The sequence below is a fragment of the Centruroides vittatus genome, unplaced genomic scaffold, assembly GCF_030686945.1.
Source record: "Centruroides vittatus isolate TY-2023 unplaced genomic scaffold, ASM3068694v2 contig_1079, whole genome shotgun sequence".
NCBI lineage: Eukaryota > Metazoa > Arthropoda > Arachnida > Scorpiones > Buthidae > Centruroides > Centruroides vittatus.
This window is the reverse complement of record NW_027120694.1, coordinates 847,144-863,246: the sequence shown is the minus strand read 5'-3', so window position 1 is coordinate 863,246 and position 16,103 is coordinate 847,144. Positions and strand designations below refer to the sequence as shown.

General features: G+C 28.6%; 1 protein-coding gene across 1 annotated transcript in view; it reads left to right on the top strand.

Moving 5' to 3' along the window:
• Positions 1-15,696, top strand: part of Tpr2 (Tetratricopeptide repeat protein 2) — a 38,446-nt gene extending 22,750 nt beyond the window's left edge. Inside the window, exons 4-13 of the mRNA XM_067269570.1 lie at positions 1,283-1,396; positions 3,373-3,447; positions 6,953-7,071; positions 8,319-8,472; positions 8,593-8,757; positions 8,838-8,929; positions 9,035-9,108; positions 13,850-13,996; positions 14,070-14,219; positions 14,303-15,696. Coding sequence (XP_067125671.1) covers positions 1,283-1,396; positions 3,373-3,447; positions 6,953-7,071; positions 8,319-8,472; positions 8,593-8,757; positions 8,838-8,929; positions 9,035-9,108; positions 13,850-13,996; positions 14,070-14,219; positions 14,303-14,433 — 1,221 coding nt within the window. The 3' untranslated portion in view covers positions 14,434-15,696. The remainder of the gene's footprint in view (positions 1-1,282; positions 1,397-3,372; positions 3,448-6,952; positions 7,072-8,318; positions 8,473-8,592; positions 8,758-8,837; positions 8,930-9,034; positions 9,109-13,849; positions 13,997-14,069; positions 14,220-14,302) is intronic.
• Positions 15,697-16,103: the final 407 nt, after the last annotated feature.

Below are 16,103 nucleotides of genomic sequence, written 5' to 3'. Positions count from 1 at the left end.
ATTTTGTGATCCAGAATAAAGTTATATATTTAAATAGTTTTTCTTTGTAAATTATTTTGAGAAAATTATTTATATATATAAATTTTCTCTAAATAAATTAATACAAATAAATGCATTAATTTAAATGCATACATGCAACTATTAATGTAAAATTAATAGTTGCATGTTTGGTTATAATCTTTTAAGTTTAGCAAAAATATGAAGGTCATTCTAAAAGTAAAGAACATTTGTTTTTCTAGATATTTTTTTTCAAGATAATGAAGCAAAACTTACTTTACAACACATATGATACCTTAGCTATTTTTCTACGTAGTCACCATACAAATTTAAACATTTGTCAAAGCATATTACCAGCTTTTCTATATCCTCTCCACACTCAGTTACCACCAAGTTCTTGAACCAGTCATTAACAGTCTGTTTTAGTTCGTAGTCACTTCCATAGTGATTCCCGGCCAAAAAATCCTACAATTTTGGGAAAAGGTGGTAATTACTCGGAGCCAAGTCCAGGCTATAAGGAGGATGTTCAAAAACTTCCCACTTGTACTGCTGAAGCAAGACGAAGAACTTGCTTCAGCAGTTTAAGTGAGAAGTGTGTTATCCCGAAGAAGCACAATGTCTCTGGACAACAATCCCTGCCATTTGTTTTGAATGGTGTGGCATAGTTGGTGAAAATTTATGGACAGAGATAAACCTCAATTATCTGTCTGTAAATTTTGATAGGGTGGACTTTTTTCACATTCAGAAACCGTATTACACTACGAACCTCACACTTGGCAGGATCTTTAATTTTTGTCACACATTTCAAAGTCACACTATAAACAGTAAACGATTGTTGCAGCTTGCTGTTAGCATCAGACTGATGCGAAAAAATGGAAAGGAATGACGCAGGGATGGTTGGAAAGCTGTGTGACTTGTCAGATCAAAATGTTTTTTTCTTTTAGAATGACCCTTGTATAAAAAAGAAATTTTAATTATGTAGAATTTTTATACTAAGTATTAATTTATCATTTGTCATTTGATAATTCTTTTATTACATTAAGAAATTGAGAGAATATCAAAACTTTTCATATAGACTTTAACTTATAGTCTTTGGTATTAACCCTTGAAGTTTTTTAATTTTTTAAGAAGGTTTTTTTGAAAGAGAGAGAGTGATTTTTAAAATATATATAAATCACACCATAAATATATATATATATATATATATATATATTGTTACTTATATAAAAAATGAGTGTTATTAAGATTATATTTGGATCATAATTAATTTCAGTTTTCTTATTAGGGTTATTTAAGAGAAGCAAAGTGTCATATAGCTTTAGGAGATGCAACTGCTGCACTATATTGTCTACAAAGGGTTCAAGAATTAGAACCTAGAAATCCTACATTACCAGCAGAGGTAAATAATTTGAAATTTTTTAAAGTAATTAAAAAGTGTATTACTTATATTTTAATTATAGTCTTGGAAATAAGTAAAACTTGTCATTGTATTTAAATAAAAGGAAATTCAGAGTGTTTGCTAAGGAAGCCAAAATAAGAATTTATTTAGAATGCTTTTAGCTTACTGTTGGCCAACTTCAGCTAACTACACTTAACTAAAAATTTTAATTGATTGTAGTTAGCAGTTTAAGTATCTTTTATCTAGTCATAATATAAAGTTAATTATTTAATAAAACAACCACCAAATAAAAATAAATTTCTTTATGTAACTACATCTAAATAAATTCCATTTTGTTTACTTAGAATTCTCATGAAAAATTAATAACAGTTGTGATAAAAACCTTAAAAAATAAATTTGATAAAATGATAGTGAATTTTTTTATTAATTTTTCAATGACACAATACATTAAAAGTGTCTTTATCTTGTCATTTCTATGGACTTCAGGAAATTAGTCTCATGGTGGAGTTGATCTATCTTTAGAGATTTCTTATCTGACTCAATATGTAAAACATTTAATGTAACATTGCCAAAGGAAAGATTTTAACATTTTACACATTGAGGTATACAAAAAGCCTCTAAAGAAAGGTCTACTCCACTGTGAGACTTATTTCCTGAGGTGTGTAGAAAGGAAAGATGATGATGCTTTTTAATGTATTGTCTTGTTTGAAAATTTTCTATATATTTTCTAAGTTTAAAATAAATTTACTTCTTCCTTATTATGAATATTATATTATATGTCAGAACTATAATGTTAAGTTAAAAAGAAAATTAATTTACTCTCTGAATATGTTAAAGTATTATTTGTAAAGTATTTCATTTTGCATGAATATTGCTAGTTTTAAGAATATTTGGTAGAAAGTGTTTTGATTGTTAAATATAATGTTGTTCACCATACAAAAAGTAACAATCTACATATATAATCGAGACGAGTTGATAATAATAATAATCAGCGCAGAGCCCAAACGGTTAGGAGTTGAAAGTTGAAATTTGGTACACAGTTAGGTACGTCACGAGAACGTACACTAAGAAGGGATTTTTCGAAATTCCTCCCCACGGGGAGAGGGACAGGATTAAGGCTTAACACTTCCATCAACAATGGAAGTGTTATGTAACAATGGAATTATTAAGAGAAAGCGACGTACAAGACACAGATACAGTTTTTTCGTTTTTGCAGGAAATCAAACATTTTTAGAACCATCAAAAATTCCCTAATTAGTCTGGAACAGGGGGACCCAATTCTTGCATTCTGTGAAAACGAGTAAGGTAATAATCTTAATCTTTGGTATTGTTACTTTTGCCCGAGCAATGCCGGGCTTATCTGCTAGTTATTTAATAAAAACCTCCAAATATTATTAGCAAATTCACTTAAAAGTTTAGCCTTTTTTTTCCAAAGAAAAATTAGGAATGACAGATTTATCATCTAACAATAATTATATATTTACACACATTAATTTGCAACCAGCATTAATATGTATAAATTAATTAATTTCTCTAGTTCTAATCTAAAAATGAAACTTATTTTGAAACTTTAATTAAATTTACTTTAGAAATTATTTTGCTAAAATTAACTATATGGATCACAAAATGATGCAAATATTTCAAATAAAATAATTTTATAATTTATAATGTATTATGTTTTTATAAATAAATCCATCATTTTAAAGGTTGTACAATTCTTAGTTACAGAATATTTCAAATGGGCAATTACAAAGATAAATTTTTGATGTCAGATATTTAAAATAAATAAAAATTTAAAGATTAAATGTAATTTATATGAAAGAAAATATAAATTAGTGTTCTGTATTAAAAAATAATGTAAATGAAATAAATATAACAATGATGCATTTTTTAATTAATAATACATTTTTATATTACTCTTAATTACAATAATGATGATATACAGATTTCATTTTAATATAAATTATATTTTACAGTTTAAGAATGTTGAAACACTTCAGTTTTTTATTCAGGAAGGTGAAAAAGCATACGAAAAGAAAGATTTCCGTAAGGTATATAATGTTTATTGTATATTATAGAAAAAAAAGGCCAAATAATTAATCTGTAGATGAAAACATAATGTGCATACTTCATTCAAACAATCCTTTTTGTCCATTGTAAGAACTAAGTTTTATTTAGTATTTGCAGAGATGATATTTTTAAAGCAATAACAAAAATTAGACATGAATATATTATCATATTGTTTTTAAAAGTATTTAAGTTCTTTTTGTAACTGTGTTTGTAGATAAAACAGTGCCTGTACTTTGACATAAAACTTTAGGTATTATTTTAGTAATATAAATCTTTTTAACCTTCCTAATTATTGGTCCTGATATATATGTTTAGATATTTATATTTTAAATTTTTATTGTGTGTACAATTACTTGATACTTCTGTTTTTGAAGCAGCTGCATTAGTTAAGTTACTATATTCTTTTTTGCAATAGCTTGATGCCCAGCCTGTTATAATGAATTGCCTTATTGATAAATATCATTCTGTCCCAGTGTACTTTGTTTTATTTTCAGAAACATGCATTTAAGTTTTTCATATAATATAGTTCAATCTGTAACTTGAGCTTGCATTTTATGACAAGATAAATGATTATTTTTTTGTTTGATTGTATTTGTTTTTCTTTCTTTTTAATACTTTTCAGTAAATGAAATTATGAAATTTCAAAATTATGAAGTTTGGAAGATATTGTATCTATATATATAAAAACGAATGTATGTCTGTCTGTGTGTCTGTCCTTCATGCATTACCACACTATTTATCCGATTGCCATGAAACTTTGGGAAGTTGTTTAATACACTCCCGCGAAGGTTTGTGGCATATGTGAAGACCACTATTTCCCCCCTTTCAAAAATATATTTATATATGGATTAAGGCTTTCATGTCCAACAGATGGCACTAACTTCTGACAACCTAAGTTGGCTTTTCTGTGAGGCATTATGCTTTTTTGTTAGAATGGACTAAAGCAGATCATTTTCTATCTATCTATATAAATAAAATATAACGTTTGTTTGTTCCTACCGATTCCTTTTGAATTTTGACACAACGTTGCATTCGAATACGCAAGTGTTTGTATATAATATACACGTCTAAATTCCCCCTACTGGGGGGAGATGGACGGGATTAAGGCTTACCGTGAAGACTCGGCTTCTATTATACTATTTTACAAGCGGTTTTTTGCGTTTTTGATTGCATTTTAATAGGTTACGTCAACAGAATATACACTAAAAAGGGATTTTTCGATATTTCCTTGCGACGGAGAGGGACAGGATTAAGGCTTACTGTGAAGAACTCCGACTTTTATTATACTATTTTGCATGCGGTTTTTTGCGTTTTTAATTGCGTTTTAATAGGTTACGTCAACAGAATATACACTAAAAAAGATTTTTCAATATTCCCCAGCGGGGAGAGGGACAGGATTACGGCTTACTGTGAAGAACTCGGCTTTTATTTATTCTATTTTACATGCGGTTTTTTTGCGTTTTTAATTGCGTTTTAATAGGTTACATCAACAGAATATACACTAAAAAGGGATTTTTCGATATTCCTTGCAGGGGAGAGGGACAGGATTAAGGCTTACTGTGAAGAACTCGGCTTCTATTTATTCTATTTTACATGCGGTTTTTTTGCGTTTTTAATTGCGTTTTAATAGGTTACGTCAACAGAATATACACTGAAAAGGGATTTTTCGATATTCCTCAGCGGGGAAAGAGACAAGATTAAGGCTTACTGTGAAGAACTCGGCTTCTATTTATACTATTTTGCATGCGGTTTTTTGCGTTTTTAATTGCGTTTTAATAGGTTACGTCAACAGAATATACACTAAAAAAGATTTTTCAATATTCCCCAGCGGGGAGAGGGACAGGATTACGGCTTACTGTGAAGAACTCGGCTTTTATTTATTCTATTTTACATGCGGTTTTTTTGCGTTTTTAATTGCGTTTTAATAGGTTACATCAACAGAATATACACTAAAAAGGGATTTTTCGATATTCCGCAGCAGGGAAAGGGACAGGATTAAGGCTTACTGTGAAGAACTCGGCTTCTATTTATACTATTTTGCATGCGGTTTTTTGCGTTTTTAATTGCGTTTAATAGGTTACGTCAACAAAATATACACTAAAAAGGGATTTTTCGATATTCCTCAGCGGGGAAAGAGACAAGATTAAGGCTTACTGTGAAGAACTCGGCTTCTATTTATACTATTTTGCATGCAGTTTTTTGCGTTTTTAATTGCGTTTTAATAGGTTACGTCAACAGAATATACACTAAAAAGGGATTTTTCGATATTCCCCAGCGGGGAAAGGGACAGGATTAAGGCTTACTGTGAAGAACTCTGCTTCTATTTATACTATTTTGCATGCGGTTTTTTGCGTTTTTAATTGCGTTTTAATAGGTGACGTCAACAGAATATACACTAAAAAGGGATTTTTCGATAATCCCTTGCGGGGGAGAGGGACAGGATTAAGGCTTACCGTGAAAAACTTGGCTTCTATTACACTATTTTAGATGCGGTTTTTTGCGTTTTTAATTGCATTTTAATAGGTTACGTCAACAGAATATACACTAAAAATGGATTTTTCGATATTTCCCTGCGGGGGAGAGGGACAGGATTAAGGCTTACTGTGAAGAACTCGACTTTTATTATACTATTTTAGATGCGTGTTTGATTGCGTTTTAATAGGGTACGTCAAGAGAGTGTACACTAAGAAGGGATTTTTTGAAATTCCCCCCACGGGGGAGGCGTTATACATTTATAATAGATACATTTTGAGCCACAGCAACGCGTGGCCGGGTCTGCTAGTTAATAATAAATGTGATTTGTTTTTGCCAAATACAAATACAAGGGTCTTCCAAATTGATTATAAAACTTATTGTAAATGTCTTAATTATTATCCAAAAATGTAATAATTTACATTAAAATGTTGGAAACTGTCCAAGTTTCATATTTGCCATTGCAATATCTTAATGCATACAGGTTGTGTCATACAGCATTCATCCAACTAATACTCAGATTCTCCCTACACTCGCTATGGTGTAGCTGTCATCACTCCTTCCACTGCAGCCATGATTCTATGACTTTTACAGATTAATGTTGGATAATAAGTGATACTGGTTTCTTAAGAACATACAGTTTATTTGTACACAGAAAACTTCGTAAAGAGGGTACAAATAAACTCTATGTTCTTAACAAATCTATTAATAATTCTATAAAGTTATTTAAAATCTATAAAGAATATATAATTTGTTTGTACATAATAAATTGATGCTTAACAGAAATTCAGTATTGTTATTGAATAGTATAAAAATTACAAAGTTTTCTGTACAACTTATAAATTTCACACCTGTACAGTTGATTTTTACAGATTATGCAGCTCACTTTTTAGAATTTTTTATTGCTTATGATTTTACTATAAAATGTTACTTTAAATATCACAATTTTTTTACTGTTTAAATCAATACATATGTATAGTTTATATGTTTGTATGTTTCTTTGTCAATGCTTAGGTTGTTTTTTGTATGGACAGAGCTCTACAGCAAGCTGTTGATTGTACAAAACTTCGGTTAGTAAAAGCAGAATGTTTAGTATTTTTAGGAAGGTACCAAGAAGCTCAAGAAATTGCTAAGTAAGTGATAGTTATAAATTTCATAGATATGTATTTTTCAAATTTGTGCAGCAGTATAATTTAGCAGGAAACTTAATATATTTACTAAGTTTCCATCATTTAAGTTTTATTAAATTGGTGTTATTAAAGAAAGTGTATTATTTTTGTAAAATTAATCTGCTCCATGAATGCATGCATTATGAGATTAATAATAATAGAAATTATATTTATTAGAGAGAAACAGGAAAGAGATGGAAAGGAGAACAAAGATATAGGGAAGTAGAGATGATAGTACATAAATCATATTTTTGTTTGTGTTCTTTGAGATTTATTGAATTTCAACAGAATTTGTTGGTAAATTAATAATGATTCATATTTAATGTTACTTAGCTATACAAAATTGTAATAATCATCGCTGTAATTGAAAAATATTTAAAACAACATTTATTAAAACTATTCATTATGCTGCATTTGATCCTTAAATATCTAAAACAGATTAAAGAGACTTAGTTAGACTTTAAATAATATAAATTAAATGGCCTCCTTTCCTGGCCTGTTGTGTACATTTTGCTATTTGATTTGCAATGGATTTTCTTTAAAATCATATATGTATAAAAATTGTATGATATTCTCTTAGTCCCACAGGATGGAAAGATTTTAAAAAATGGTCTATGTACCCTTGAGAAATGAGATATTTTCTTCAAATGAGCTTCTCTAAGATTATATAAATAAAGAGCACATTAAATGAAAAGAAAATGTATTGCATTTTATCTGTTACATAAGTAATTGAAGACAAAAGTGATGCATTTTCAAATGTGTTCTGATAATTAAAGAAATTTTTAGAACATAAAAGCAGTCTAACTAAATATATTTAACAAAATGTTTTCAGTCTTTATACAAGGTTTAAATAGTTGATTGAATCTTACTACTATAATAATAAAATAATTATGGATTATTATTATTATTATTTATGCCCTGTGGACACTAAGAAAGACTTTGTAGTCATAGCAAATGTATTAAGTCAAGCCCACAATAGGGCAGCTACATGGTGAGGGTCAAGGTCTAAGTTGCATACAATTATCCAAAAATATTTTAAAGATCCAATCTAGACTTGATCTAGGTTCCTTAGAAAAGCAGGCATCCATATCATCATGACCATCTTTATGTCAAAAGTAATGGATTGATGTAGAATAAGTTTAGTGAGGAAATGATCATAGTCTTAATTATAATTTAAAGTTAACATACTTATTTACTTTTAATATTTGCAGTGATATAATTAATTTAGATCCAGTTAACGTTGATGCTTTGTATGTCCGAGGAATGTGTCTGTACTATCAAGATCATCTAGAAAAGGCATTTAGTCACTTCCAGCAAGTACTTAAATTAACGCCTGACCATGCGAAAGCTCGTGATATTTATAGAGTATGTGTTTAAAGTTAAAAAGTATTTAAAATTAAGAAATTCAACTTCTATGATTTTGATTATTTACTTGATAGATACTATTTTGCTATATATAGTAATGTAATAAATTTATGTTCTTAGAAAGCAAAATTATTAAAAATGAAAAAGGAAGATGGTAATACAGCATTCAAGAATGGCCAGTTACAGGAAGCTTACAATATTTATTCTAGTGCCCTCAAAATTGATGAGAATAATATATATACAAATGCAAAACTTTATTTTAACCGTGCCACTGTTAGTTCAAAGGTTTGTTCTGAAACTCTTTAAAAGATTAAACATGTAACCGAAAATAATTAAAGTTAATTAACTCATTTATTTTTCCATAGATTAATAAGTTACAGCAAGCTATTGATGACTGTAATCAAGCAATCAAGTTAGATGAAAATTATTTGAAAGCATATTTAAGAAGAGCAAAATGGTAATTTATTGTATTATGGATAAACCAAAATTGTTGAAATTTTTTATGTTTAATTAAAAAATTATTTAAATTTCTAAATATATAATCTTTGCAACAACTTTTTAGTTACATGGACATGAATATGTTTGAAGAAGCCATACGTGATTACGAGACCGTGTACAAAAAAGATAAAACGAGAGGTGATTTTGTAAAAGAATTATTTTCATTTTATTTTCTTTACCAAATACTAAATAATTAGTTTTATCTTATAGAGCATAAACAGTTACTTGATCAAGCATGAGGGTGAAAATTAAGTCGGAGCTTTTTTGGTATGAAAAAAAGAAACTTTTATCGTTAAATTTGTGGCTAATTCAGGTATATTTATTAATAATTATACGGATAAAGCTGATAATGGCTGGGATAGAACAAAACCCAGGTCCATTGTCACATTCTCCGCCAAAGAGAGGACGACCGCCATTGACTAGAAGTACAAGTACAGTTAAGATGTCTAAAGCAGCTTGTGTGGATACAATGCTCCGTAGACAACATACATCATCCAAGGAGAAGGAAGGGACGGAAATAACACATGAAAATGAGAGAGAAAAGGAAAAGGAGTCTATGTTGGAAATCTATGGTGAAGTGAGGGAGAGAGATGATAATCCGATAACAACCAGCATAGAACAACTGTCAAAACTTGTACAAGCTTCTCATAAATCCATAACTGAACAAATTCTGGAACTTAAATCCGAAATAAGTTTAATTCACCAGGAGTTAAAGGAATTCAAAACAAAGTTTGGCCTGTTGGAGCAGAAAGTAAATCAACTTGAGGCGATGGTTCCTGACCTTGACAGAAAAATGGAAGCCCAGCAATATATGGTAAATAACACTTTAAATATAATTAAGCAAGCTAACTTAATGTTATTCGGATACCCAATAGAAGAAAGTACAATTATAAAAGAAAGCCTAGTTAAATTTATTCAGAAGACCTTAAAAATAACAGACTTTAAATTAGAAGAAATTAAAGACATTTATATAATTAAAAAGGAAAAACCTACTATTCTAAAAATTTCTTTAACTAATGTTCAAAGGAAGAATCAAATAATATCTTATTTTTATAATTATAAAAAAGTTTCATTGGAAGAGCCATATAATAATTTGCGCATGTCATCTGACTTTACCCAAGAAACAAGAGATCGTAGAGCCAAAATTCTTCCATATTATATAGAGGCTAAGAAAAAAGGTGTCCAGATTTTACTAAGAAATGACTATATCATTTATAAAAACATGAAAATTACATATAGTTTTACAAATAACTGCCTAGTGGATGCTAAAACTTTTTTAGATGTAAATTTCAATTACTAAATTTACCCAATAATACTAATGTTTTTAATAATAATAGCAGTAAGTGCGATAAATCTAAAATGGAATATATGAAAGAGTCTGGAATTAGAATACTCACTTGGAATGTCCAAGGATTCAGAAATAAGTTTTCTTCAACTTATTTAAAAAAGATGATGGAGAAGTATGATATAATAGGTATAGAAGAAACTTGGGTTAATAAATTAACCACAAACGACATACAAATTTTACAGACTTTTGATTACATAATGGTCCCTGCTTTAAAAAATCCTGGTGTAGGCAGGCCTAAAGGTGGAATTATGTTAATAATGAATAAAACTTTGGGGAGCTTGATTTACTCTTATACAAGTTCATATTTAATATTTTCTTTGATCAAATTGGAAACAAAAAAACTTAGTAATTTCGCCGAAAGATATCTGGCAATAATAGTCAATTATATTCCGCCTTATGAAACGCTTCAAAGTCCTTATCAAGAAATTGAAAAGATTTTATCGAACTGGTTACATTTTACTCCATTATGGCTAATTATAGGCGATTTTAACGCCAGAATTGGAAATCTCAACGATTCATATTATAAAGGAAATAACCGAATAATTTACAATATAAGAAGTAGCTCTGACACAGGAAGTAATAAAAAAGGAAACTTGTTACTTAAACTTGCCAAAAGTCACGATTTATACATACTAAATGGTCGTACTATAGAGGATTATCCTGGCAGACATACCTTTTTGTCTCCAAGAGGAGCATCGGTCATAGATTATATAATATGTTCAGAATTTATATTGGACCATTGTATTGAATTTAAGGTGTTAGATAACGACCAATCCGATCACTTCCCTTTACAACTAATTATAGGAGAAGACCTGCCTAACCTATTATTGTGCGAAAAGAAAAATATAAAAGAGAACTTACAAGAGATGAAATGTAGATTTAACATTAGAAAATACGAAAGTGAAATAGGAGAAAGAATCAAACTAATCCATAGAGTACAGATTGGAGAAATATACAATTCTTTAATAAAAATTTTTAAAGACTATATTATAGAACCGAATTGTCATAAAATTAAAAACTTAAATAAGAAGAAATATAAATTTAAGCAAGAATGGTTTGATATGGAGTGTTATAGAGCAAAGAGAAAAAAAGAACATGCATTGGTATTATTTCGTAAACATCGATTAAGAGAACAACTAAAGGAATATATAGATTCAAGAAAAGGATATAATAATCTTATAAAGGCGAAGAAAAAGAAATATTTTAATACGATTAATCAAAAATTACTTACTGAGAAAAACAATAATTTTTTCTGGTCAACAGTTAAAAAATATCGACCGAGGATAAAGGAGGAAAAGCAAGTGTTTGTTGGATTTGAAAAATGGTTTGAATTTTTTGGAAAAAGGAAGGCAAATAATATAAATAATACTCTAGAATCAGGACAGGATACAATGAACAGAAATGAGGGTGTATTGGATTCGCCAATTCAGGCTCTAGAAATAGTAAACATTATTAAAAAATTAAAAGAAACTACTGCTGTGGGACCTGATTCCATTCCAAATAGTTTTTTAAAAAGATTACCATTTGATACGGCTGAATTGTTAGCACTTAGTTTTAATTATATGTATGAAAACAGTATTTACCCTGAGTCATGGTGCTCGTCATATTTCCGAATGATATTTAAAAAAGGCGATGAATTAAATCCTAGCAACTACAGACCTATCGCAATTCTCTCTTCATTAAGGAAGATTTTTACATCAATCTTGGCGACAAGATTTATTCAATGGTTGGAAGCAAATTCCCTGATTTCAGACTCCCAATTTGCATTTACTAAAAAGAGTGGAACAGAAACAGCATTATTTACATTAATCTCAATCATTCAAATCCATTTATCCAGAAAAAGACACAAATTATATACAGTTTATTTGGACCTAGAAAAGGCTTTTGACTCGGTTTCAATAGGAACATTATGTGATAAACTAAAAAATCATGGTGCAGATACTTTGTTTATTAAGGCTATAAAGTTTTTATTTGGTCATTACTCCGTTACAATTAAATGTGGAAAAAATGTATACCCACCATTTGATATTTATGGTGGTCTTCTGCAGGGTGATCCACTGTCGCCTCACTTATTCAATTTTATGATTTACGACATTAATGGGCAATTTAATAAAGAAGAGGATGGGATTTTGATAGAGAATCAGCTAATTCATTCAATTCAATATGCAGACGACATTGTGTTAATTTCGAACACTAAAATGGGTCTACAGAGAAAAATTAATTTAATGCAGAAATACTTCTTACAACTAGGTTTAAAAATTAATCCAAACAAAACGTATGTTCAGATATTCCGAAGGGGTGGAAGACTGTCTAGACAAGATTATAATTTTTACCTTTTAAATGAGAAACTAAAAGTAGTCGAGGAGATTTCGTACCTGGGAATTAGTTTATCTTCAACATTATCTTTTGAAGCTCATGCGCAATATATATGGAACAAAGCACACAAATTAATTAATAACCTTATTCACTTATTAATTAAAATAAGAATAAACTCTATACAGAAACAAATGCAGCTCTTTTCAACAATAGTCATAAACTCAATATGTTATGGCTTTCCAATATGGGGCATGGACTGGATATCCCGACTGGAAAAAATTCAATTATTATACATAAGGAAAATATATGGCTTAGACAGAGCTGTACCCGGATATGCGATCCGGCATGATACAAATCGATTACAACTAGAGTCTTATTTGGTAGTAAGAATTCTAAAATTCTATAAGAGATTGACAAATAGTCATAATATTTGGATAGATATTATATTAAAAAAACTTAAGAGTCTAACTGAGACAAAGGAAAATTACGTAAATAATTGGTATAATAAATTTTGTCGAATGTTGGCAAAATATGGAATATCACCTATACTATTTAATAATACGGAAGCAGATTGGAATTTTGGGTACTCCATTCTAATAGAAAACATGTTTAATAACTCAATCCAGCAAGAAATGGATAAACTACAGAACTCTAAATTTCATCCCTGGTATATTGATAATCTAATTTTCCCTCCTTCGTCTGTTTATTTGCATTTTCCCATTCCATTCGCGATGAAAAGATTTTACATGCAACTCCGACTGAATAGTTTTTATGTAATAGTTAATCAGAATTATCTGAATATTAAAAACAATTTGTGTAACTTATGTAAAGAACAAATCTCGATTTATCATATAATTTGTGTATGTAAGGAATGTACAGAGATCAGAAATCAATTTGGTATTACTGTCCTGTCTAACAGTAAATCAATCACGAAATTCTATAACAACTTATTTCAAATAAGTGCAACAGTGTTAATTAGGCTATATAACTTTTTCAATAAATATATTAAAATGTCTGAGAATGTAAGTAAAAACATAGAAAGCGAATCATAGAGTTAATTGATATAAATTGTAACTTAGAAATAATACAAAATTGTACAGCCATATTTATTATTGTTCCGCTTTTCTATGATTTCCCCCTTGTAACGGGAATTTCCCATAATACGCTAATAAAGATTAATAATAATAATACTAAATAATTAGTTTTATCTTATAGAGCATAAACAGTTACTTGATCAAGCAAAATTGGAATTAAAAAAGAGTAAAAGAAAAGATTACTATCAGATTCTTGGTGTAAACAAAAATGCAGATGATGATGAGATTAAAAAAGCTTATAGAAAAAGAGCATTATTACACCATCCTGGTAATTATATTTTGATAGTATAAAGAATATTACATGCAATTTTATTACAAAACTTATTAAATTTTTTCTTTAGATCGTCATTCAAATGCTTCCGACGAAGAAAAGAGAGAACAGGAAAAGAAATTCAAAGAGTTAGGGGAAGCATATAGCATTCTTTCTGATCCAAAGAAACGTACTCGCTACGATAATGGATATGACTTAGAAGACGGAGAAGGTGTTGCCGGTAAATACCATTTTGCATTTTTTCTAATTAGATTGTTACTTTCCATAAACAATTAATTTAAATTATTATATATATATATATAGATATAGATCCAAATCATATTTTTCAAGCATTTTTTGGTGGACCAGGAGGATTTACTTTTACTAGTTCTGGCAGTTCTGGTTATGGACAGAGTTACTCATTTCCCGGCGGATTCTCTTTTCAGTTCGGTTGAGATAAATGCACTCTATTTATTTATCATTATATAATGTACTGTATTGCAATGATTGAGATTCAAGTAAAAGAGTGCATAAAAAAAAAATAGCAAAGTGTACTTGTGTTTCCTAACCATTCATATAAAAGCTATCATTATTGCAATACGAAAATTGTCCCTTCGAAATCAAACTGCTAAAAAATTGTTAAAATATGAAACGACTGAACAATTTACGTAGAAACTTAAAAATGTCGAACAACAAATTTTAGATGTAAAATTTTATTATTAATTATTATTATTGTTATTACGGTATTATTATTATGATTATAATTATTATTGTAAACGATACTGTGATGTTCTATGCAGAAAGATATTCTTTACAAGAAGTATTCATATTTTTGTTTTTAATTACAAAACAGCATTATGTTTGGTAATATATACAAAAACGTATAAATTATTATAAAATATGCTCTTTTAATTTTTTTATCTACTGTTTAAATGTGGAAGCTATTAATGCTAGAAATTTTAATTTAAAAGAACAAAAGCATAATAATAACGAGAAAAGGGTAATTGTGATGAAAATATTTTCGTTAAATTCTGTAAATAATTTCAGAATATATTTAAAATAGTAAAGAGAATTTATTAAGATTTTAAAAAAGGAAGTTCGATAATTTTATCCGAATGAAATCTACTCATTTTAAATAAACTTTGATTGAAAATTCTCAAACTTCAGTGTTTAAAAATTGCTAACTCAACGTAATTTCGATTCATCGAAATGGGAAAAAATAGTAAAAGTTTTCATTTTCGAGTTTTGATAAAAGTACAAAAAACATTTCTTTTAATTCTACATAAAATACGATTATTTACAGCAGTTACATTTTAAAATATATAGGCTAATATAATATATAACATATTTTTCTGATTAAAAGCAGGTATATCAAGCTATGCATAATTGACTGCCAGTAATTATGTTAAGAACAAATTTCAAATTTTTTTTTTTTTTTAATAAAATTGACTTAAAATCTAACCGCAAGTTCCTAGAATATAGGCTTCCCCCGTACATTATTATAATTTGTAAATTTATACATTTTTACTTAATGACAAAGAAAAAAAAATTAATTTTGGATATGATAAATTGGTGAAAGTTAAATCTTTGGCACTAGAGGAAGAATAAAGAAAGGATTTTAATTTACTGTAATAATTAACATTGTATGTTTTCATTTTGTTCTTATTTTGATAAGAACAAAATTTCCATTATGTAAATAAATTATGCATGAGTTATAATTTGTGTGTAATTTTTTTATTGGTGAAGCTAAGTAGTTATGGAATAATAATAATAATGTTTAAAATTCCACATGCTAGTCAGAGAATTAATTTTTGATACTCATAATAACTCTCGTCTAGAATTTTACTTACAAAAGGAAGTAATATTGGCACTGTTTATAATATAGTATATTTATATACACCCCAAGAAATTTTATTGTCACACTAGTAGCCTTATCTTGTCATACTCAGATTTTGTATATTACAATTCCTGTATAGTTCACATAATAATGTTTTATGGAGAAACATCTAATTAACAAAAATTTCTAATAAAAACATAAAGTAAAACTACTGTGCTGTAATCTCCTGAATTATTATTTATTTGAAATCATAGTTGCACACTTCTATTGCAACAATAGATGACGCAT